The sequence below is a fragment of the Aspergillus vadensis genome, assembly GCF_003184925.1.
Source record: "Aspergillus vadensis CBS 113365 unplaced genomic scaffold BO88scaffold_2, whole genome shotgun sequence".
Classification (NCBI taxonomy): Eukaryota; Fungi; Ascomycota; class Eurotiomycetes; order Eurotiales; family Aspergillaceae; genus Aspergillus; species Aspergillus vadensis.
The window spans coordinates 694,410-716,691 of record NW_020292040.1 but is presented as its reverse complement, the minus strand read 5'-3'; the positions used below and the strand labels follow the sequence as shown (position 1 = coordinate 716,691).

Sequence of the window (22,282 nt, the reverse complement as noted above, 5' to 3'; positions counted from 1 at the left end):
ATAACCTTATAGTCAGTCATGATGTTAAAGACTATCAGTGTTATCTTGACAATCATGGTTTCGACAAATTCATCAAATGATATCTCCTGTTTTTGGTCCAATCTCTATTTAACAGTCTTACTAGGGTTCAATGGATCGTAAGATACTAATCAGTCTATTTCGCATCCTTCAGGCGCTCCCTCAGTTCATCAGACTATCAATCCCTTTATCACAAATTGGGTATGCAAGGCGACCAGTGTAATGCTTACATGATCAATATGTTCACCTTCAGTAAGACCACTTAGAGAGTAGGAATTGTATTCATTATTCATTAGTATAGAAGAATGACATGCGATACACAGAGTAACACTATATGTCTTACTGGAATTGCACATAAAAGTGCCTATCCGTCAGGTCGGGAACAGTATATAGCACTTGTATGTTGAGATCTCCCACTGGATCAGTATCGATAAGTAATGATTCATGAGCTAGTACAACATTAACAAGATGTGACTACAATATACTTTGCTAGGAATACTAGCGTAACTACCCGTCACTTGACAAAGATGTCTCATGAGATGTTCTCAACAGTGTATGGTTCTGTCTTCCTGCATCTACACGCTGCAAGTAGATCGATCAATGTTGCAGCCATCCACTTTTGTCAGTAATCCGCGGGGGGGACGTGAGGAGAGAGTGTGTGTGAGAACAGAGTGATATAAATGATGTAGATCATATACTAACATCACGGCCGTATGGATGAGATACAAGTATCGCTCGATACAATAGTCCCAGATATGATGCGAATCTTATATAACTAATTGGTCGACTCGCTTCCCCTTCCATCCAAATCTAAAGGACCTCGGAATTCTTAAAGAAAGTCACATTAAAGAAAGTACACAACAACTACGCTGATGCCCCGAGTCGGGACAATTATTCCTCGGCCTTTTTCATTATTTGAATGTATTCGCTCACCGTCATATTCATGCACGTGAGAGGAGAAAGTAAGTCTTCGAGAGCCATACGGTTGAAGACAGTGTTAGCCCCATCTGCCCCACCCCCACCAAGTCCATCATGTTGTACAAAACACCCCAGAGCGCTTCCTTATTAGACAATAGATGTGCCTCATGGAAACTCATGATTCTCAGGTAGTACCAAACGCAAGGCATCTACATTCCCGAAAACCTATAGGGAACAGGATAGGCATCATGACCAAACTGTCAAACCGTGACCAAGTAGACTAGGACATTCTAACCCATGTATGGAAGAGGATAGACATGAACTTCTAATACGGCTTTCTCATTGAAGCATTGAACTACGGTTTAGCTACAGACAGATAATTACAAGATCATATTCATAGATATAGTACCTACTGGCAGCCGTTGAGGTGACATATATAGAGTTCATTTTGTTATAAGACAGCCTTTATACTTCATAATATCAACTTTGACATACTGTCTTTAGCTTGTCTACCGACGAAGAATTCAGCACCTATAAATATTGTTGACCATACAACCATACCATTTACTAGTTCCCCGATTCTTTACAAGCAACCTTGTATAGCGTAGGGATCTCCGGAAATATCCCATGATTCATGCCTATTACAAGTGACCAAAGACTAGTAACCCTTACATCTACCTTGCAGGAAAGGAAAGGAAAAGTTGCAAAGGAATCGTTCATGGTAGTGCAAAAAGAATCATGGTTCAAGTATAAAAGATCACATATCGCTGCATGATATAATGCCTCAACTGATCTCCACGAGATTGATTACCGGTTCTTACTAGAATTCATTCTATTCTCACTACACCCCGTCGTCTTCTAGTATATGTCCCTGTTAATATACTTGATCTTGAAGCCAATACTATGTCCATACCAGCGGAATGCACGGTTCTCGTGGTCGGCGGTGGCCCAGGAGGATCATATACTGCCTCCGTGCTTGCCAGAGAAGGAATTGATACTGTATTGTTGGAAGCCGATGTTTTTCCAAGGTCAATTGGAATCCAGCTGAAAGCCACCCTCTCTTTAAATCCCAAGGCCTATATCTCCACTGACTCATTATAGATACCACGTTGGAGAGAGTATGCTGCCATCCTTGAAGCACTTCATGAATTTCATCGATGTCTTGCCCGAGTTTGAAAATCATGGGTTTAACATAAAGGTCAGTCTATCGTGAGATACCGCCGCCGGACGAGCATTTAATTACTGTACAGAAAGGAGGAACATTCAAGTTCAACAGCAAGCCATCAGGATGTATGTTATCACACAATGCCCGACAAGGCCATTGTTAAAGGGCGAATAGATACCGATTTTATTAAGGCCGGAGGCCCTAAAAACTATACTTGGAATGTGATACGATCAGAGGCAGACGAGACATTGTTTCGTTATGCCGAAAAGTGCGGTTGTCAAACATTTGACGGCGTGAAGGTCACTTCCTTAGGGTTTCGAGCGACTGAATCATCAGCAGCCAGCAACGCTGACTTCCCCGAGTCTGCATCTTGGACACGAAGAGACAAAAGTGCCGGGAGAATCCGCTTCAAATATCTGGTGGACGCAAGCGGGCGAGCCGGCTTAATGAGCACGAAGTATTTGAAAAACCGACGGTACAACGAAGGGCTGAAAAACTTGGCCACTTGGGGATATTTCGAGAAGGCCGCAACGTATGGAGTCGGTACCGTTATTGAAGGGTCTCCCTACTTCAGTTGTCTTGAAGGTACCAATATCGGCTTTCCACATCGGCCAGCTGAAGCAAGAGGAGACTAATCAAATGCTGCAGACGCATCCGGCTGGATCTGGGCGATTCCCCTTCACAACGGAACAACCTCCGTAGGTGTTGTTCGACACCAAAACAGCGTCAAGGCGAAAAAGCAAGCAATGGGAGCGCTATCAACCAAAGACTATTTTCTGGGCTGCTTGCACGAAGCACCTGGAATTATGGACCTTATACAAGATGCGGAGCTCGTCTCCGAGATCAAATCCGCGTCAGATTGGTCGTACAATGCGTCATCTTATGCGGCTACCAATGTGCGCATAGTCGGGGACGCTGGGTGCTTCATTGACCCACTCTTCTCATCTGGCGTTCACCTTGCCCTTCTTGGGGCTCTGTCTGTGGCGGCTACAATTTGCGCGTCTATGAAAGGCCAGTGCAGCGAGCGAGCTGCCGGTGAGTGGCACTCCAAGAAAATTCGCGAGGCCTACACACGCTTCTTGCTTGTTGTGAGCAGTGCATATGGCCAAATGGCCCACAAGGACCGTCCTGTACTTAATGAGCTCAATGAGGGCAGCTTTGATCGAGCTTTTGATATATTCCGGCCGAGTAAGTCATCTGACTGACCAGTCCTTTATGGGAGGTTCTTAGCTAATTCTAAACTATCTAGTTATCCAAGGAACAGTTGACGCGAATGGAAAGATTGCCGAAAAAGAGGTTAAAGAGTCCATCGAGTTCTGTGTTCGTGTCCTTCGTAAGATTGATCATGAGCAATCCGACGTCGACATAGGGAGTATAAGGGCTGGCCTTATATTCCAACAAAACGAAGTCGAGAATATGAAGCATATCATCATGAACTCAAATGAGACATTCACACTCGACAGCTTCGGAGCTGATGTCATTGATGGAATGACTGCTAATATAATAAGAGGGTCTCTGGGCCTGGAAATTGTTGGCGAACCTTGTTCACATCGAGCGCCATTAACATGTACGTCGCCTTGAATGGAAGTGGCGCAGGTAATCCCCACGCTTGGAACAATTATTCAGGAAAGCGCTACCTTGCACTTGGCGTCTTCAGCAGAAGCAAGTGTATCACTGCCTTGAGTCAGTAATGAGTCCATTGACCCCCTTACATCGATATCCTTCATATCAATAGCGCCCCTTTCCCGCCCTCTCACGATTCCCCAATCGCGGTTATACTGAGAGCCCACGGAATTGAAAGTACGTGAAGTTCATCAGAATTCTAGTCTAACATCTGAGAATAGTCTTTCTATTTCCTTTTTTATTTTGCTTCGTAGATATGATAGTTGGTTTGATTGGCGTTCTCGCCATTTTCATACTATTAGTGGGTTGACTATGACCATCCAACTATTACCACGACTCATGCTAACACAATTTAGAAGTATTTCTACGAAGGTCTCATAAACCCATTGTCTCACATCCCAGGGCCATATCTATCCCGATGGACCAACTTGAAAGTCAGTTACTACTGGTTGGCTGGCAAAAGGGCAAGTTATGTGGATGAACTGCACAAACAATATGGTGGGTGTCCTTGTACTACTGCCATATACTTTTATAGTGCAGCATCAACGCAAATCTCTAGGTCCTGTCGTCCGCATCTCTCCCAACGAAGTTGACATATGCGATATTCGCGCAGCAAGGGATATATACAAGACCGGTTCTCGCTTTTATAAGTCAAATTGGTATAGACTTCTCATTCCCCCTCGTCTCGAGAACATTATCTCCACCCCCGACCCTCTCATTCATTCTTTCCGTCGACGTCTGCTCGCGCCGCCACTTTCAGATTCATCTTTGACCCGTTTCGAGCCCCGAATCCGGGATATGATATATCACACTCTTAATAAGATGTCACACGAACTGAAAGAAAAAGGCTCGCTGGACGTGTTCAAGTGGTGGCTATTCATGACGACGGATATCATTGGGGAACTGAGCTTCGGTGAATCCTTTCGCATGCTGGAGAAAGGAGAAGTATGATTTATGATTCCAGCTAGGCCTATTGTATGGACTGACATTAGTTGTCCAGAAAACCCAGTATAGCATTGATTTGGAGCAACTGAGCACAATATCGCCTATGCGGACAACATTCCCATTCTTGATGAAAGTTGGCGCCATGCTTCCTCTGCCTATCTTTACTAAAATGGTACAAGCAAGCAATAGATTGAATGATTATGCACGACAGTCCGTCGCACGCCATAAAGCATTCATTGCTAAGGATCCGTTAAATGCCAAGCACACCTTATTCACCAAAGTGATCGATGCAGGCGACAAGGGCGGCCTATCAGAACAGGAAATCTGCAACGAGGCTCGCGGATTCATCGGGGCCGGCAGCGACACAACCGCCGTAACCCTGACATACCTCGTGTATGCAGTATGCAGAGACTGTCGCATCCGCGATAAACTTGTTTCCGAGCTGATGGAGCAGCTTCCGGATGGCTTCACTGATCGAGATACCCGCAGCTTACCCTATCTAAACCAGGTTATCAAGGAGACATTACGACTATACGCAGCTGTTCCGGAAGCATTGCCGAGGACTGTCCCTGAAGAGGGATCTCACCTGGCCGGATTCAGCCTTCCTGGAGGGACAACAGTATCTACACAAGCATATAGTATGCATCGGGATCCGAGATTCTTTCCTAACCCTCTCAATTTCTACCCGGAACGATGGACCTCGCCTACCAAGGAGATGGAAGATGCGTCGTTACCTTTTGGGGGCGGATCTCGCAGTGAGAATGACCATATCACACAATATGCCATTGTAATGAAGCTGACCATGTAAAGCTTGCCTTGGTATTCATCTAGCCCGCATTGAACTGCGGCTTGCCACAGCTCTGTTTTTCCGCGCTTTCCCCGAAGTGAGAATGTCGAGTCGTGAAGGGATGTGTGATGATGATATGGAACTACGCAGCTTTTTCTTAGCTGCACCCAAGGGACACAGGTGTCTTGTTGAAGCATGACTTTTTTTCTTTCTTTCAACTGTTGATTTCGTTCATATTGCTTCATCTAAATTAGAAGCTGCCAGGTTGTTGTCTATATCCAATCTCACTCCTTCTATAAATATGTCAAACCCTCCTGAAGAACCCCGTGTTCCCCTTTCCCTCTATATAACCTAAGCCGAAGCAGAAAATCCATCAGACTACAACTACAAAACCGAACTCAGCTCACCCCAACCACGGCCCCAACACCCCAGATGTACGTGTACCTAACCACTCAACAACAGCTCAAAACTCTATTCCTTGTTCCTGTCCTCCCCACCCATGGGACTACTATCATGCGGGTTCCCTTCAGTTCCCAGGGATCTCACGCCATCCTGCACAACACTCTTCGGCATAGTCTACAAAGCGGCCGGCGGAGGTTATTACCGCGCGGTAAAACTAAGTAGTACCGTACTGTCACTACGACTGCTTGCTCATTACCCATGGGCAATAAAGAAAATAGAAACAGAAACTTGGTTTGAACAGCTGCCTAGTAGCCTTCCTGTTCCGTTTGTCTGTCATGATACATTTCTTGGTTGCTGATTTCAGCAAATGGGAATAATGGGACCATCAAATGAATAATGATGATGTATTCTTATTGAATAGATAGATAGATAGATACCACATTGCTTATTCGGGAAGATATGGAAAATTTCCAAGAGGTAGAGATAGATACAAGATACTAGGCAGCCGGCTGTGTATTGTATTGTGCTTCTCGGGGAAGATCATGTTACTCGTGGAAGGGGTTTGTAGTAAGTATCCAGTATGGATTATTGTCATATGCATGCAAGGCGTTCAACTGCCACGGGACAGTGGCGATGTTGGATGTGGGATGCCTGAATGGGTGGGCTATGCATCTTACTCGGCGTGTAACTTGATTGGTGAGGGCACGTGATGGCTGCGGGGCGGGCCTGCTGAGGGATGACGTCGTTGGTAGGAAGAATGTGAAGATCGCGACACTGGTCCATGTCAATCCCATGTCAATCAATTATCGAAGAGAATCAGATGAGTGTGGTCACGGAAGCATCATTATTCCATTGCTCAATTTTGCTTTACAAATAAACTAATCGTGTAATTGGGTCTATCCGTGCCCTTCTCCTAGCCCGCCATGCCAGCCATGTTCTCCCGCCTATGAGATTCTGCCTGCTAACGTCCGAAGAAAACAACAATCATTAAGGATAAGAAGAGAGTTCACATTGGCACTCCTGCCTTGCAATTCCGTCTCATTAGACAAGCGAATGTGGTCTATCAGTACCTGGGCGGCTGGGGTGCCTGGTAGGGGGAGTAGCCTCGTGGCGCGCCAGAGGACTGTCCATATCCAGGCTGGTTGGGGTGAGGAGAGGGTGCACCATATCCACCACCGTATTGCTGGCCATATCCCGGTGCTGGTGCCTGACCCTGGCTCTGGTAGGGGGCTTGACCGTAGCCCTGGCCGTAGCCTGGGTTAGCGCCGTAGCCCTGCTGAGGTTGACCGTAGCTGGGAGCAGGGGGATATCCGGGTTGACTGTAGCCACCACCGTACTGTCCTCCCCGGGGAGCTCCTCCGGGAGGCCCAGAAGGAGGTCCAGGCGGGGGAGCACCGGGTCCACCAGCTCTGCCAGCGGCCTTCTCATCTTTGGTGTCGTACGAGGAATCAATAGCCCCAAGCATCAATTTAGCGCACTAGATAGGTTAATAAATTGCAGTGTGATGTGTGAATTGGAACATACCCAGAGTTCACGTGTCAAGTACACGGGTGGCACAGCGCGTGACATTTCATCCTGTTCGACCTCAAAGTCTGTTGACAGCATCAGCCAACCTGTTATGCTCGAAGGGCGATACTAGCGTAGGTGGACTTACTGGAAGTGCAATCAATCAACGAGCCGATTCTCGGGTCTTCATCCAGCGAGGCAAGGAAATCCCGAGCCTTGGTGTCATTGCCCACCTGCGAGAATTGGAAAGAAATGGCACCCTGTCCATATTGAGTCCGAGCGACCTCACTCACGGCGTAGCCGATAGAGCTAGAGACGCTGTCAAGAGGCTCTCCGGCGGGTTGCCCATCCGTGATGGTAATGACAAGAACTGGCTTTTGCAGGCGACCTGCTCTGGCCGGGCCCACAACCATGGGATCAAGGACCTTGTTGCGCAAGCTGGTTCCCAGGGGAGTAAGGCCTTGGAAGCGGACGCGCGAAACAAGGCGGCCAACATCATCTGCGTTGCGGATTCCATCGCCCTGCTCCGCATTGTTCATGAACCGTACCGAAATGCCATCGTCATCGAAAGTAGACGCAGCAGCAGCAACAATCTCAATGATCTGCACCAGCTGCTCCTTCCTGACGCCGCGCTCTTCGAATTCGATGGAGCCGCTGTCATCCACATAGAGGATGACGTCGAACAGAGACAGTTTCATTATGTCCATAGCCACCTCTTGGGGCACACGGAGTTCGTGCATCAGCTTGTTGACCTTTCCTGGCGCTTCGTTGGCCAGCGTCTGAACCAATCGATCCAGTCTCTCTGGGGGCCAGAAGCTCTGGATATGTTTCTCCTGGATAGTTCCGATCAAGAGCTGTCTGTAGGCAGCGATTTGCTGGTCGGATGCGCGGGCGGCGGGAGGAGCACCTCCCGGGGCACCGTATGGCGCTCCCGGTCCACCAGGTCCGCCGGGGTAAGGTGCATTTTGCGGGGGGTAGGAGGGGCCCTAAACCATTGAATCAAATTAGCATGTCGGTCACACCACAGTCAAAGCTAACCGAATACGCGAGAAACACGAGTGCAGATGATTGGCAAACAAATGCGGGTATCTGGGATATAGTATGTACTTGAGAGGCTTGCTGTGGAGGATACTGCGGTCCAGGAGCTCCATAGGGCTGAGTTTGTGGCGGGGGAGGCGGAGGACGGTTATAGCCTTGCTGTGATTGTCCATATTGTCCGGATGGAGGCTCCCTGGTACCATATCGAGGTGGTTGCGAATAGCCCTGCGGCGGTGGTGCCTGAGACCCATAGGGTGATGGGGAGTAAGCCTGAGGAGCCGGAGATGCCGACGGATAAGCGGGCGCCGAGTAAGACGGTTGAGAGCCCGAATAAGCTGGGTGCGGACCCGGTGATGGTGAGGGAACCGGCTTGTTTGGAGGGGCCGACGAAGGCGCGTAGGCTTGATACTGAGGCTGTTGCTGCTGCGGGGGCGGCGAAGTCGGATATGGGGATTGCTGGGCCGAACCCGGGCGTAGCTGAGGCGGATAGCCGTATTGGTTATAATAAGGTCGCGACATAGTTGAAGATGGCGTCCAGAATTTCCAGCAAAGGGGCGAGGAGGGCAAGAAATAGAAAAGCAGAAGTGTGACACGGGCGCGAAGGGAAGGTTGGAGGGGCAGAAGGGGGCCACAGTGGAGAGGGAGGTGAACCCTGGCTCTCTTTCATTCGATGAGAGTAACTCTCACGATGGAGGGAGAGGGTGACCCAGCAGTGAGGAGGGGCTGCGCCAACCGAATGAAAGCGAAAATGGGGGAGAAATCCGAGGAAAGAAATAAGACACGAGAAAAGAGAAAAACAAGTTCTAGCTTACCGGACCACCAGATGGTGCAGGGGAGCCTTGATAAGCCTGATACTGGGGTTGTTGCTGTTGCTGGTGGTGGTCGCAAAGAGATGCGTCAGCTTTTTGTGGAAAGTGATAAATTGAAAACGAACTGGGTAAAGACGCCGGGGATAAAATGGGATGGTTCAAAGAAAAGGACGGGAGAAGAGGGGCGGAGGGGATCACTAAAGATTTAGTTTTGCCCGGTAGGGCGGGGACTTACAGGATTACCACTAGAAGAAGGATTGTTGCCAGGCTGCAGTGCAGCTGGAGGGCCTCCAGCATAGCCTGTCGGAGGTGCGCCTCCATAAACGCCGGGCCTGTTGGCGCTCATGTTGTTGGGTGGTGGGTTTTGACTGCCGGCGATCTTGGATGCAAACTAAGAGAGGACGTGCAGGATGCAGCGGTTAGTTGGGTGGTACTGGATGCAGCCTGCTCAAGGCTAAATAGTAGTGTTGAGATATAGTATAGTAGTAGTCGAGTATGGTCTCAAGAAAAAGAAGAAACACAGAAACCCTCGAGGTGAAGCGGGGCAGATACGCGGGGCAGAGAAGAAAAGCAGAAAGAGCTAGCAAGATGTAAAAAGAATATGTTGGGCACTTACCCCCATCTTGGTAAAGCAGCTGACGTCCAACTACGTAGTCAGTAGGTAGAAAGTAAAAGAAGTATAGTCAGGGGGGGAAACAATAAATCGGGGAGAAATGGAGAAGGGGGATAGGATGATGGGTGGAAAAAGGATGGCGTCAGAAGGAGAGCAGAAAACCGACGGCACTACGGCGTCACTGCCACTATAAAAGCACTTGCCCGTGAAGAGATCCATCCAAGCAAGAGCTAAAGTGCTAAAACAGCTGGACTGGGACTAGCCGACCTCGGGATGACGACTGGCCCACTCCCTCCTCTCTCACATAGACCCACTGTTGGTTTGTGTCCTGAAGCTATACCCAGCTGCCCCCTTTCTCTCACTTAATACTTACTTATTCTATGATGGCAACCGGCAGTTATTGACCGTAGCGATCAATATCGCATAATAATAACAAATCTTTCTAGTGATCCCGAGATTTTCACGGAAATGTATCGGTAACTACAGCTAAGTACAACTGTACTAAAGCCTGTTGGAACCCTGCAGGAATGCATTGATGTCAAAGTCTGTCCAAGCCAATCGTTCATCCCGTTCCCCGCACACCAGAAGCTCTGGATGATTCCGTAGGGCTGATTTCATCCATTTGATGTTCTTCCTGCCAGCCTCAAGGATCAGGCTAGATGAATTCTGGTAACCTGGCAAGGCTGAATTGCTGACAAGCACTCTTCTCACTATATTTGAGCAGAACAGTTCGTATACGATATTTACCTGCGCCTCCATGTATAGTAGCTGGTACAGCCACAGCTGACCAAACGCAGCACATGATAACTCAATATGACTGCAGACTGACTTTACAGCAAACCCAACAAGCCATCACTACCCCAGCTGACCCTCGCTATTTCGTGCTCGGAATCACGGCTGTCATGGGATTGGGGGGGCATACTTCATGGTGCCTATGCATGCAGTAGTCAGAAATAAGCTTGCAGGGTAGGGAATTTGCCGAATCAACGATGGACCCTCATCTCAGGCATCATCGGGGACACACAGACAGAACGCACGGATCGGCGCAGCCAGACAAGCTACATCGCTAGCTCGGCTGGAACAGACCAGATCAACAGGACCCCTGGTGTAGTCTAAAATAACATTTTCATCAGAGCTTCTGGAGCATTTCAGAGCGTTAAGCATAAAATCAGAGAACAGACGATGACAGGGCAGGATGGCAACAAAGACCAGATTTCACGGGGGGCCACTGATGTCATGCATGCCACCGCCGGTGCAACACAAAAAAGCTTCAACATCCCTGCGACCAAGTTCAGAGAACAGTAGCACAAACTCTCCCTGAGGACCCTTGAAAAAGCATCCCCAGTGCTATTCTTTATCCCTTGTTTCATCGCAAACACCTCACTGCAGTGTTGCTGAATACTTTCTTCCAAGGGACCGAGTGCAGCTCACCCAGTCGGTATCATTATTACCGGTTGAACCCCCTTTGCACCTCATACATACATACATACATACATACCAGCTCACCTCACTTCCCCCCTTCGGAAGACTCGTTCATTCCATCCCTCGAACGTTCGGACCATGTTCTTTTCTTCACCGTCGCTCGATCTTCAGAGCTCATCCTCACTCTTATCCCTCCCTGACGATTGAGTTCATCAAGTAGCACAACTAATCTACTACATACAAAACAAGTATGTGATACATTCTCATCACTCTCTCTCTACCAAACGAAGAAACAAACACTAACCTCACCATAACGCGTCTCACCAGAACCCAAAGTTCGAAGGAACTAAAAAGATGACCGAAACCCCAACCATCCTGCGCGTGGGAATCCTCACCGCAGACGAAGGCGCCAAAGCCATCCAAGCCATCTACCTCCCGGCCCTCCGTGCGCTTCCCACCTCGTTCCAGGTCCAAGCCATCCACGATGGCTCCAAGCAGCCCCTGTCGTACGAGACCGACATTAACGGCAACATCTGCAACGACCATGGCCACCACCAGCAGCAGCACGGCACCAGCACCACCATCCCAGTAGTCCCCACCCCGGACGACATCCTCAGCAACCCAACCATCGACCTAATCCTCAACTTCATGCCAAACGAGTACCACGAGACCTACACCATCGCGGCCCTCCACTCCGGCAAACACGTCATGGTCGAAACCCCACTAAGCCTAAGCATCCCCAGCGCCAAACGCATCATTGAAGCCGAGAAACACGCCCCCAACGGCGCCAAAGTCTTCGTCGCCTGCGCTCGTCGCTACGCCCCCAGCATCGCCTCCGTCTTCCGACAAGAAGTCGCCAGTCTCGACCGCATCTACTACGCGCGGTGCCGCAACATCGCAGGCCCCAGTTCCGCGCACACGGCCACTGCTCCACGCAAGCAAGTCTGGAACGAGGTGAACGGACACGGCCAACCCTTCCCCATTTCACCCCCTTCTTCCCCCTCGGACTCCATGACCGGAAAAACCCGTCCCCAGCTCCTCCAGGGTCTCCTCGAAGAAGCCTTCCTCGGCCAAGACCTAAGCAAAGAGCGCGTCGCCCTGTGCGAGTTCCTCGCGTCCCTGGGATGTCATGACCTAGGCCTGGTGCGCGATACCCTCGGCTATCCGGACGCCGTGTCCAGCATTTCCGTCAACGAACCCTACTACTCTGCCGTCTTCCACTACTATAGTGGCGGAAAGAGCGAACACGCGTTCACGCTGATGTACGAGACCGGGACCGATGCGGTGCCTCGATGCGATGCGCATCTGACCATCTACGGCGATACGAAGACCGTGAGCGTGCAGTACGGCCTGCCGTATGGTCGACGGCACGGGGTGAAGGTGGTTGTCGAGACTGTTGATGAGAACGGGGACATGAAAAGGTCGGAGACGGTGAGTGCGTGGGAGGAGAGCTATCGCGAGGAGTTGAAGGCGCTGCATGCGTATTTGACTGAGGATAGGGCTGTGAAAACGACGGCGAAGGATGCGATTCAGGATTTGAAGCTGTTTCAGACGATCTTTGAGCAGTATGATCGCCAGTGTGGGACTATTCGGACTCCGTTGGGTTGAATTGGTTTCTTCTGTTGGGTGGGTCGGTGAAGGGGAGACTGGGAAGATTGCCATTGTGTTTGATATTGCTCGGCTGGATGAAAGGGGGAGGTCGATCCAGCTGGGATTTCTTTCAGTCATTATTACCCTCGTGCATCATGCTGGTTTTTCTAATTACGGCACGGAGTCTGAAGGGATGCAGTTGATCCAAGGGACAATTATTGTGTATCATGCATATCATTGATTATAATACGGCTCAGATTGCTATTCACGATGGAGGATTGAGGCCGTTCACTCATCAGCGTGTGCTCTATCTAGCTACAACCCGAGACTATCAAATATCATTCCACATGCTTCGTCTCTGCAACATGCAACATGCAACAACAACTAGATTGGTATCCTGCCAGCAAATGCGATGCAAGAACGGAGGGAAAGTGAGAAATAAAGGTGGAGGAAGGAAAAGAAAAGCGATGGTTATCTACTGCATCTACCGCTTGCCCTTCTTCTTATTCTTCTTCGAGCTAGAACCTCCACCGCCTCCTCCCTGGGCCTTCTGAGTAGGCGGAGCCGGGGACTCTTCAGCCTTCTCGTTCACCACACCACCCTGTGTGCGCTCCGCAGCGCGCTGCTTACCCTTGCGGCCCTTGGGCCGGTACGAAGACCGGTCGCGGAGAGGCAGCCAGCGCTCTGGGTCGGGTGTCTTGCTGGGGTCGTAGTCCTTGGGCAGACGGTCCTTGCGAACGCGCTTGGTTGCGCGGTCTTCCTTGTCCTTTGCGCTTCTCTTCCGGGCGCCAGCCATGGCGGCGGCGGCGGCGGCGTTGGCCGCGGAGGAGGGGGAGATGCCGGCGTTTTCGAGAGAGGCGACGTTGACGCCTGAGATCAGGTCCGCGACGGAGGGGAGACTGTCGACCTGTGCTTCTACCTTGGAGTAGTCGAGGGTTGCCTGAGAGGCGACGTAGCCGGCTACGGCGAACTGGTCGGCCGAGTCTTTCTGGTAGAGGGACTTGAAGAGGTCGCCGGCTTTGGCCAGGTCAGAGCGATCGGAGGAGTGCAGGAGGGATGCTCCTGCGGCGCGGAGCAAGGAGGCTGGTGGTTCGGCGGATTGGCTTTGCCAGTAGGTTGCGGCTTTGGCGAGTTCGGTCCGGATCTGGACTTTACGGCCCTCCAACTTGTAGAGGGAGACGAGGATGCTCAAGACGCCGGGGTTGAAACGGACTGCTTTGTCTTGCTCGGAGATGGACTCGTCGAGCAGTTGGAGGGTTCGCTCTAGTGTTGTGATTGCGGACGTCGTGTTGCCCGCACCCACGTAGAGCTGGACAGCTGTGAGGGCAAGGCCAAGGTCCTTGGGCCGTCTGTCGAGCGCAGATAGTATCCGCTTCAGGGCCTTGGTGCCTGTTTCTCCCCGTGCATGAGCGGCAGCGTTGTAGACTGAGAGTAGGTTGGCACGAGGTTCCGTCGAGGGGTAGGTAGATTGAGCGAGGGCCTTAGAGGTGGAGCGGATAATGCCATCGTATTTCTGAACGAGGAGATCGGCTGAGTATGAATTTCCCGTCGCGAGGTTATCTTGGTATTCGAAGAGCTTGTCGCTGTCGGTGGATTCGGGGATCTCATGAAGAGCCTTGTACAGAGCGAAGGGATTGGTAGTGGTGGTGCCACGGGCAAGCGTAATGTTGGTCTGAGCGATCTTCTTCGTCGAGAGCTCGGGAATACTATTGAGTGATGTGAGCTTCCCACGTTCAAGTTCAGCCAGGGTTCTGTGACAAACATACTCGCTGACGGAAATTTCCTCCAAGACGGACTGCGCTTCCTCCGACTTTCCTTGGCGAAGCAAGACGTACAACTGCTGCACGGCGATCGGAAGAAGCTCGGCAGCCCGGTCTTCAGGAGTGAGATCCTCCGATGTACGACAGAGCTCTGTGTAAAGCTGGTCAGCTACTACTCTCGTGCGCCATGCGGGGTTGACCACACGAACCTTTAGCCCGAGTCAATAGAACTTGTCCCTGCTGGAACTCGCCCTTGGCGATACTCAAGCAAGCTGCATTATAGACCGTCTCGAACGCCTCTAGATCATCCCGCATCGGCCTGCTGTGGCGTACAAACTGGGGGTGGCCCTTCCACTGCAGCTGGGCATCCGTAGCCCACGAGTTGATGCGCAAATCGTTCTCTTCGTTCGACAGGGACGCATTGTCTTTCGACAGTTCTTCGTAAATCTCGGCAGCGCGACGGAATTTCTCGGAACGGTAGCTCTTTACGAAAGATGAGAGTTAGGATGAGCGGACAGACTATGACAGAAGATATCCGAGAGTAGGTAATCTTTCTGGGAAGTGATAACGTACGGCTTGAGCTTCCAAATGCAGTGCACCCCTCTCACCGGCGACGCGAGATACCACCTCAATTGCCGGGTCCAGCTGGCCACATTTATATAGGGCATAAGCGTATTCCAAAGCTGCTCTGTTCTTCAAGCCATCACCGGCTTCTTCGAATACTCGCAGGCAGTCCTCATAGCGGTCAAGCTTCAGCAGAGCAACTGCCTTGATATGCTGAGCATGCAAGTCCGACTTCGACTTGGCTAGCGCGGCATTGCATGACTGCAGGACTTCCTCGTGGTCGTCAATGGATGCCCGTTGTAGCAACGAGCTCAGCGACTGGGCAGCCATAGCGGAATGTGTGTCAATTGGCGGAACGCGGAACGGGATGAGGGGCCCGACGAGGGCTCGGAGGTAAGGAGAGGTGGATTATTTATCGAGTCACAAATAAGGACATATGCAATAAGCGAGTAGTAAAGTCGAGAGTATAGACTGGCCGAGGATGATCTGGCAAGTGGCCTCCGCTGGAAGCCATGTGTGCGGGATCGAGATATTTCCCCATTGGGGAACTCTGCACAAGTGGGTGGGGGCGCCCCCCGTAGTCCCCCGGCTCGTCATGTGACTTTTATTCATGGCGGAAATGAAATGACTAAATTATGCAGTTGTCGGGGGGGTTCTTGACTGATCTAATGTCAACCCTGTTGTGCAACAATAAGTCCCAGTAATGGTCTAGACTACTGGCCGTTGTGCTTCACAGTTCATGCCCCTTACTCATCGCGCCACAGCGTTGCTTTTGATTATTCTTCTCTGGGCAACATTGCATGGGGTTATGCAGGGGCAGATTACACCAAAACAAGCAGACAGCCTTTGACGATAAGCCGTTCAGCTGGGGCAACGAAGCAACTGTATAGGAATCTATGAAACCAAGATGCACAGGTTCGATAGAAAGTATTCGTCTGCCTTCAGAACACACAAATAATTTGTGTATAGGTGGTACGAATTCATGCACGCAATATAAGCCCATGCTTATACTTGACTAGTGGTGTTAATTAGCTTTGGCGACATCTATTATTATCACTGCCCAAGACATAAGAGCTAGACTACATATCATATCTCGCGAACTCATCCGACGACGAGCGATAATGAAATCCATCAGCTTCACTGCGATTGGCTATGGGAAATTAAAGCGACTGGAGCAAATCTCATGAGGCTGCAGTGCCGGAAAAAGGCTGCGACGGCGAGTGGTTCGCAAAGGAAGAGAATAATTCCCTGATGGAGTCGACGCGTGGTCACTAGAAAAGAAAGCGACAGTCAACTTATCAAGGAATTCTGGACATCTCGTGCCAGAGGTTGTATGGGCAGAAGGATGCCCTTTTCTTTTGCTTTCGAGACGAGAACACATGCACATGCACCACTTGTTGGTCAGTTCGCCAACCCGCAGCAGGGCTTTTTCTCACTATGCAACTGGCTGGCGACACAGACACACTACCGACCAGATAAGTAAGTCGATAAGCCCATCATGAGACGCACTGCCAAGCGATTCGCCTGCAGCCGTCGTCATCAATGCCGCCGCCCCCGCTGCCCGGTTGGACCATCGCCCCCAAGTGGAATGCGCGTCAATCAACGGGCGGTTGTGCCATCCACCAGCTGCTGCGGCGACGGTGGCTGTCCCGCGGATGTCTAGCCTAGTGCAACCGAATAGACAGCAGACCAACCAATAAGTTAGGGGTAGTGTACAGTGTCAGGTTAGGTTCTGCTACTACCGTAGATGATAACCATCTGGCTGGCGGCGTCTTTTGCCATCGGAAGCGAGAATGCGACCGCGCCATGAACCATGGCGATGGGGGAACTGGTACAGGGTAAACCACTAAGGCGGACCCCTAACGCAACCCTGGGGGAGAGTGTCACCGTCCATCGCTGGAGACATTGGAGACGAAAGCATCAGACTAAAATCTCCTAGAGCGTGTTTGAATGGCCGATCGAGGGCCCCCAGTGGACACCGAGCAGGTGTGCCCTGACGGCCAGACCGGCTCTTATTCGACCAAGCATCGTAGACTCCATCCGTGGCTTCCAGCGTCCCATCTTCCCAAAGTCCAGGGCATGGCCGATCCCTGGCTTGTCGCCGGTCTCCGCCAGGTCAGATCCGACCAATTTCGAGCCGTGCAAGTGCTTGTTTCTGGTGTTTCTTGTCGCCGTGCTGCTTTGGAGCCCCGTTGATCGCCTATCAGCCTTCCCTTTCAACCTTGGCTCCATTGACGTTGTCGCTTGCCCGCTGACCTTCGTCATTCTTTCCGCGTTCTTCTTTCCTTCATCCGTTGGGGGTCCAGAGATCGTCTGCTGTTCATTTTATCCTCTGGGTTTCCCTCTCCACGTTTCTCCCCCCCCTTCTTCGCCGCCAATCTGCCCTCCTTTACTCGCCCAGTATCCGGCCCTCCCCTCCTTCCCCCGGTACTCACCACCCCCCTTTGTCCCCTCTTACCGGAAGATTCGACATGGTCTTGCACTGTTAGTGCGATCACTGATTATTTCGTCCTACTCCAGCCATCCATTTGCCGGGGATTATACTTGAGAGACACGGAAAATCGAGAATGTGGGCAAAACCTGCGGACAAGCCGCGGTCATCGATGGGGAAGAGAAAGCTGCTGCGCTTTGTCGTCATCAGCTGTATCGTCACTAGCTTCACAATTTTCCTTTGGCCCCGTCTAGAATCCCAGCGCGTGACCACGGAAACTGTTTCCAACATTACCATCACCTCCGATGTTGGCTGCCAGCCGGACTTTGAGGCTCTCCGCCGCTTAAATGTCCAGAAACTGACCCAGTACGTGCGACGCGAAGTAGTCGCCTCTGAATCTCCCAGCAACGTTTTGCCGCTGTCACAACGTCTCCAAGTTCCTCTATTTCCGCAAAAGCCCCATGGCGACCAACTTCATCTACCGGAGGAGCTGATGCATGAGGACTGCTTAATACCAAACCCGGTGTCGCTTCAAGTCCCGACACCCCCTAGACATGCGGATGCGTCCCACATCGACTTTGGTGTCGCTACGACGATAGAACGGCTGAACGACTCCTTGGACGCGTTTTCTCATTGGGCGGGTTATACAAATGCTCACATCTTTGCCTTGGTTGAGCCCGATGAGAGGGCACACGAGGTGTTGCTAAAGGCCGATGCGCTTGGAATAAATCTCTCAATATCGGAATCGAGTGAAGAGTACCAGCGCCGATACTTTTCGCTGGTCCCTCACCTGGCCAAGAATGCGCGTCCCGAAACGAAATGGTCGTGTGTCATGGACGACGATACCTTCTTCCTCTCGATGCCGGAGTTGGTCAGAGGACTCAAGGAGTATGATGAGACGAAGCCCATGTACGTGGGTGGACTGTCTGAAAGCATTCCGCAGGTTGGAGTGTTTGGATTGATGGGATTTGGAGGCGCTGGCGTCTTCTTGTCCCGGCCTCTGATCCAAGAATTGAGCCGGCCGGAGGTATTCGAGGACTGCCAGAGAATGGATGTGACGGGCGACCGCAGAATTTCTCTTTGCATCTACCAGTACACCAGTGTTCGTTTGACCATCGACCACCGCCTGCACCAGCTTGACATGATGGGCGATGTGTCCGGGTTTTTCGAGGCGGAACGGCAACCGCCACTGTCAGTGCATCACTGGAAGTCTTGGTTCCACGCGGACATGGCCAAAGCCAGCGCGGTTACCGAAATCTGTGGTGATTCTTGTCTCCTGCGGAAATGGCACTTTGGAGATGGCTGGATTCTCACCAACGGCTTCTCGGTGGTGAAGTACAGCAGCGAGAAGAAGCCAGGCGACAGAAGCATGGAGCTCACGTGGGACAGCCACAACGGTGCTGTATTCGAGTCATACTTGCATGAGCTTGGTCCTCTCCGCCTAAAGGACGAGGGAAAGATTAGTTACCTGCACGAAGACGCTATCATTGACGGAAACCGCGTCCGTCAATGGTACGTTCACCGTGACCCGGAGAAAGGTGATCAAGTTCTAGAGTTGATCTGGCGAGCAGCCTAAGAACGCCCGCCTGTCTGCATTTAGATTTGGCGCATCGATTATTCCTGCAATTCCTCCCATTCCCCTTCCGACCCCGCCTTCATCCATCTTCAAAACCACCTGTGCTGCGTCGACAAGCTACAGGTTCTATCTCATGTCCCGCCCCCTGATTTCTTCACTTATATATGAAGAGGGGCGTTCCCCTCAAACCCCCTCTTCTACGCTAGCCACGTTTATAATTTTGCTTCTTTTTTACGGCGCATAGATCATGAAACTTGACTTGATTGTTTAGCTTGGGATGATATCAGATTCGTGCGCGATACAGGTACATAGTCTCGGGTTTCTTACATTTTTTTTTTCCTTCACACTTTCATACCAATTGTACATTTATTTTCGATGGACCCGGGTGTGTTGCTTTGTATAGCGCAATTAGACTGAAATAAAGATATATATTGAATAGCTCCATGGCACTTCTTTTGACTCGCTTATAATGGCGCGATGGTTTTCCTTCAAAAATACAGGGAATTATTCATGATAGTGCAGTGCAAACGCATGGTGACTGAGCTAAAATCCGACCACAATCGAGAATGAATAGATAGTCTCATCACCTATATACATGCTTTATTACATACAATTCACCTTCATGCCGTATACATTGCCACATAATGTCCAGATAAATGGTATCATAACAAAAGCAAAATCGTAACAAACTCGAATTAATGCCAGCATCATAATCATCATCGTAGTTCCTATCTTAGTTCAAAAGATTGTTTTCCGGGAATTGCACCTGTGGAGTGGGAAGAAGTTGCGATAGTGGCTCCATTAGTGCTGTCTCCTGTTCATGGGGGTCAGAATTCTCCGGAACAGTAACCACGGCGAGCCCGGTTTCCTCTTCCCATGTGGGAGCAGTGGATAATGGAGGGAGGAAATTGCCCATTGACGTGGGGGAGGTGAAATCCATAGCACCTTTGCATCGCTCCAATAATGAGGGGAAGAGGTACGACTGAGAGCCGCGGATGCGCGATAAGGTGGTGAGGATGCCCCAAAGGAGTTCGCGGGGATCGACGGCCGCTTCAGTAAGACGGTGCGCGGCTTTGGCATTGAGCGATCGTGCCACGTCTGCGACTGAGGAACCCAGGTCGAATAGTTTTTGTTCCTGTTATATTGTTGTTAGTAAATGGCATTGGCATGTGCTAAGTTGGAACTGATGTACTAACCATGCCAATGCCGTGAGCGTCGACGGCTCCCTGGGATGCAGCACCAATAACGTTCATAACGGCTTTCCCGACAAGGACGGGGAGGTGAAAGGGGAGGACTGCCTCATCGCGAGACCCAGGCTGAGTGGCGCGGGTCATAGAAAGTTTCCACATCACTGTCTGTAGCCATTGCTGGGTGATGAGTATGTCGACCTTTTGAATCTCCGAAACTCCGTCGACCGAGATCGCGTTGCAGAGACTAGATTGAATAGCAGACGTAGGGGGCATCTCGGACGAGCCGTCCATGCCTCCCGCAGAGACCCAGTCATAAAGGTTGACGGTCAATTTCTCGAAGATGCTGATAAGATTGATGAAACCGTATGCTAAGATAGGATCTTCGGAGCAAAGTACTTGCGGCTTGCGGATGGAATTGCGCAGCATTACCGGTTTCGCTTGTTGAAGTGCGTAGCCCCTATATCAGATTAGTCAAAGACTGGCAAATGCTTTCCTAGGATGCACCTACCTTTCTGTGACAAACAGTAGCCAGAACACCCTGCGCCGTTCCTCGGCTTCTTCGATACTCAGATCCACATAACTTGATTCCCGGTGGAGTGCCAGCGTGAAGACCATGGAAGTTGCTTGACAGAGGTAGAACCAGGCATGGTCCTGTCTGTCCAGATTGCCATACGAAGCAAACAGGAAGAAAGACGTAAGAAGACTTTCTATATTCATTCCATCTACTGGATCGCAATCCTTCCTTGCGCGTACTGCTTCAGCCAGCAACTCTTCGCCGGACATCCAGGAATGCCCATCAATCCCGGCTTGCAGGTGCGAAGGTTCTGGGACAGATGCTGTGCCATCTAGCTTGAGCTGGATATGTGTGGCTGCGCATAGGGCGACAAGAAAGGCATATCGTTGGGGCAATAAACGTTCAGGCTGGTGGCAATCTTGTTGGAGCTCCTCCTTCCGGACCACAGGCATGATGGGGAACAGATACTTCAGATAAACGTTCACATGAGCAAGTAGCACCGGAGCGGACAGGCGTCGTGCATAAGGGCGCACTAGTGCCATACTAGAATCTGACAGTGAATTGGTTGAATCGGGCGAGGAGACTAGCTCTGGCGGAGGAAGCTGAGAGAACGGCTCAGGGGCGTCATGGGGTAAGTATTGAGGGTCTGCCACTGTAAAGGAAGGCGACATCGGTGAGCTTAACGGATAGCCCACTCCATCTGTAGCCCATTGCTTGTTCAGTGGATTATGTGACGGATTATGTTGATATGGATTCTGTTGTCTTGATACCAGTGGATGAATGGGCGCAAGCGGATATAAGGTGCGAAACTTGGGCCCTTTGCGCCGGAGCACATCACTGTAGGAGCAAGAAAGAAGCAGGCGTCGACACTTATCGCAGGGCAGCTCGCGCGAACATTTGATTTTACGTCGACGACAGTTGTCGCAGGCTTGCTTGGGGGCCTTTTGCTTGGTGGGGGAAGGATGTGAGTCCATTTGTATGCGGAGACAAGTGTGAGACTCCCGTCAGAAGTTAGCAGTAGCAACAGCAGTGGAGCGAGACTCTGGAGACTTCATTGTATTCTGAGAAAGAGTGATGCTCGCCGGACAAGTTTCGGTGGTCAAGATGGCCACAAGGTGAGCAGTCACCGAGAATCATGCGATTGCTAAAGGAGGGGAGACCAAGGAAAGAAATCTGGGGAAGGGCGGCGGGGAAGCGACACCGTGAGAAAGTCGGCAACTCCAGGCTACCCGGACCCCGCGGTATGAGCCACTTTCTATTAACCTGCTACGACTGGCCTGTTCATTTCGGCCCGTTGTTCGAGCCAAAGAGGCTATCACCTCGACTGGAGCTACTAGTCTTTTAGTCCCAGAAAAGACCCAGAATGGCTTCCTGGCTTAGCAGGTGGACCCTCCGCCCGAGCCATGACGCG

General features: G+C 50.8%; 7 protein-coding genes across 7 annotated transcripts; 4 read left to right on the top strand and 3 right to left on the bottom strand.

The window, feature by feature from the left end:
- Positions 1-2,056: 2,056 nt before the first annotated feature.
- BO88DRAFT_467910 (NAD(P)/FAD-dependent oxidoreductase) lies at positions 2,057-3,682 on the top strand (the record flags this gene model as incomplete). The annotated part of the gene is made up of 5 exons (XM_025711541.1): positions 2,057-2,134; positions 2,187-2,226; positions 2,342-2,686; positions 2,750-3,289; positions 3,351-3,682. 5 exons carry the CDS (start codon positions 2,057-2,059, stop codon positions 3,680-3,682), a joined length of 1,335 nt encoding a protein of 444 aa, XP_025567222.1.
- Positions 3,683-3,980: 298 nt separating this feature from the next.
- Positions 3,981-5,699, top strand: BO88DRAFT_467907 (cytochrome P450; the record flags this gene model as incomplete). The annotated part of the gene is made up of 5 exons (XM_025711540.1): positions 3,981-4,025; positions 4,081-4,222; positions 4,284-4,669; positions 4,725-5,424; positions 5,480-5,699. The coding sequence occupies 5 exons, from the start codon at positions 3,981-3,983 to the stop codon at positions 5,653-5,655; spliced, it is 1,449 nt and encodes a 482-aa protein (XP_025567221.1). The 3' UTR covers positions 5,656-5,699.
- A 988-nt stretch (positions 5,700-6,687) lies between these two features.
- rfeF (putative transcription factor RfeF) lies at positions 6,688-9,966 on the bottom strand. The gene is made up of 6 exons (XM_025705740.1): positions 9,828-9,966; positions 9,447-9,602; positions 9,215-9,274; positions 7,513-8,350; positions 7,383-7,450; positions 6,688-7,335 (listed from the first exon to the last, which is right to left on the bottom strand). Exons 1-6 carry the CDS (start codon positions 9,831-9,833, stop codon positions 6,922-6,924), a joined length of 1,542 nt encoding a protein of 513 aa, XP_025567220.1. The 5' UTR covers positions 9,834-9,966; the 3' UTR covers positions 6,688-6,921.
- A 1,392-nt stretch (positions 9,967-11,358) lies between these two features.
- On the top strand, positions 11,359-13,180 carry BO88DRAFT_95050 (Gfo/Idh/MocA family oxidoreductase). The gene is made up of 3 exons (XM_025713284.1): positions 11,359-11,494; positions 11,574-12,778; positions 12,955-13,180. The coding sequence occupies exons 2-3, from the start codon at positions 11,601-11,603 to the stop codon at positions 13,037-13,039; spliced, it is 1,263 nt and encodes a 420-aa protein (XP_025567219.1). The 5' UTR covers positions 11,359-11,494; positions 11,574-11,600; the 3' UTR covers positions 13,040-13,180.
- BO88DRAFT_95099 (signal recognition particle subunit SRP72) lies at positions 13,088-15,773 on the bottom strand. The gene is made up of 4 exons (XM_025713285.1): positions 15,170-15,773; positions 14,806-15,079; positions 14,603-14,747; positions 13,088-14,542 (listed from the first exon to the last, which is right to left on the bottom strand). The coding sequence occupies exons 1-4, from the start codon at positions 15,488-15,490 to the stop codon at positions 13,321-13,323; spliced, it is 1,962 nt and encodes a 653-aa protein (XP_025567218.1). The 5' UTR covers positions 15,491-15,773; the 3' UTR covers positions 13,088-13,320.
- Positions 15,774-17,576: 1,803 nt separating this feature from the next.
- Positions 17,577-19,533, top strand: BO88DRAFT_95161 (glycosyltransferase family 31 protein). Its single transcript, XM_025713286.1, has one exon. The coding sequence runs from the start codon at positions 17,728-17,730 to the stop codon at positions 19,165-19,167; it is 1,440 nt and encodes a 479-aa protein (XP_025567217.1). The 5' UTR covers positions 17,577-17,727; the 3' UTR covers positions 19,168-19,533.
- BO88DRAFT_95323 (putative C6 transcription factor (AmyR)) lies at positions 19,478-22,039 on the bottom strand. Its single transcript, XM_025713287.1, has 3 exons — positions 20,866-22,039; positions 20,364-20,814; positions 19,478-20,302 (listed from the first exon to the last, which is right to left on the bottom strand). The coding sequence occupies exons 1-3, from the start codon at positions 21,843-21,845 to the stop codon at positions 19,901-19,903; spliced, it is 1,833 nt and encodes a 610-aa protein (XP_025567216.1). The 5' UTR covers positions 21,846-22,039; the 3' UTR covers positions 19,478-19,900.
- Between the last annotated feature and the right edge of the window lie 243 nt (positions 22,040-22,282).

Excerpts from the sequence above, each read along its gene's own strand:
- BO88DRAFT_95161 (XM_025713286.1), top strand. The coding sequence starts at position 17,728 with ATGTGGGCAAAACCTGCGGACAAGCCGCGGTCATCGATGGGGAAGAGA.
- BO88DRAFT_95050 (XM_025713284.1), top strand. The coding sequence starts at position 11,601 with ATGACCGAAACCCCAACCATCCTGCGCGTGGGAATCCTCACCGCAGAC. Across the intron at positions 12,779-12,954 it reads ACGGCGAAGGATGCGATTCA|CTGGGATTTCTTTCAGTCAT; the intron begins GGATTTGAAGCT and ends AGGTCGATCCAG.
- rfeF (XM_025705740.1), bottom strand. Across the intron at positions 8,351-9,214 it reads CTGCACCATCTGGTGGTCCG|GGCCCCTCCTACCCCCCGCA; the intron begins GTAAGCTAGAAC and ends TCAATGGTTTAG. Across the intron at positions 7,336-7,382 it reads ACTTGACACGTGAACTCTGG|TGCGCTAAATTGATGCTTGG; the intron begins GTATGTTCCAAT and ends TAACCTATCTAG.
- BO88DRAFT_95323 (XM_025713287.1), bottom strand. The coding sequence starts at position 21,845 with ATGGACTCACATCCTTCCCCCACCAAGCAAAAGGCCCCCAAGCAAGCC. Across the intron at positions 20,815-20,865 it reads CTACTGTTTGTCACAGAAAG|GGGCTACGCACTTCAACAAG; the intron begins GTAGGTGCATCC and ends AATCTGATATAG. Across the intron at positions 20,303-20,363 it reads ACGCTCACGGCATTGGCATG|GAACAAAAACTATTCGACCT; the intron begins GTTAGTACATCA and ends ACAATATAACAG.
- BO88DRAFT_95099 (XM_025713285.1), bottom strand. The coding sequence starts at position 15,490 with ATGGCTGCCCAGTCGCTGAGCTCGTTGCTACAACGGGCATCCATTGAC. Across the intron at positions 14,748-14,805 it reads TCTATTGACTCGGGCTAAAG|AGCTCTGTCGTACATCGGAG; the intron begins GTTCGTGTGGTC and ends AGCTTTACACAG. Across the intron at positions 14,543-14,602 it reads GAGGAAATTTCCGTCAGCGA|TATTCCCGAGCTCTCGACGA; the intron begins GTATGTTTGTCA and ends ATCACTCAATAG.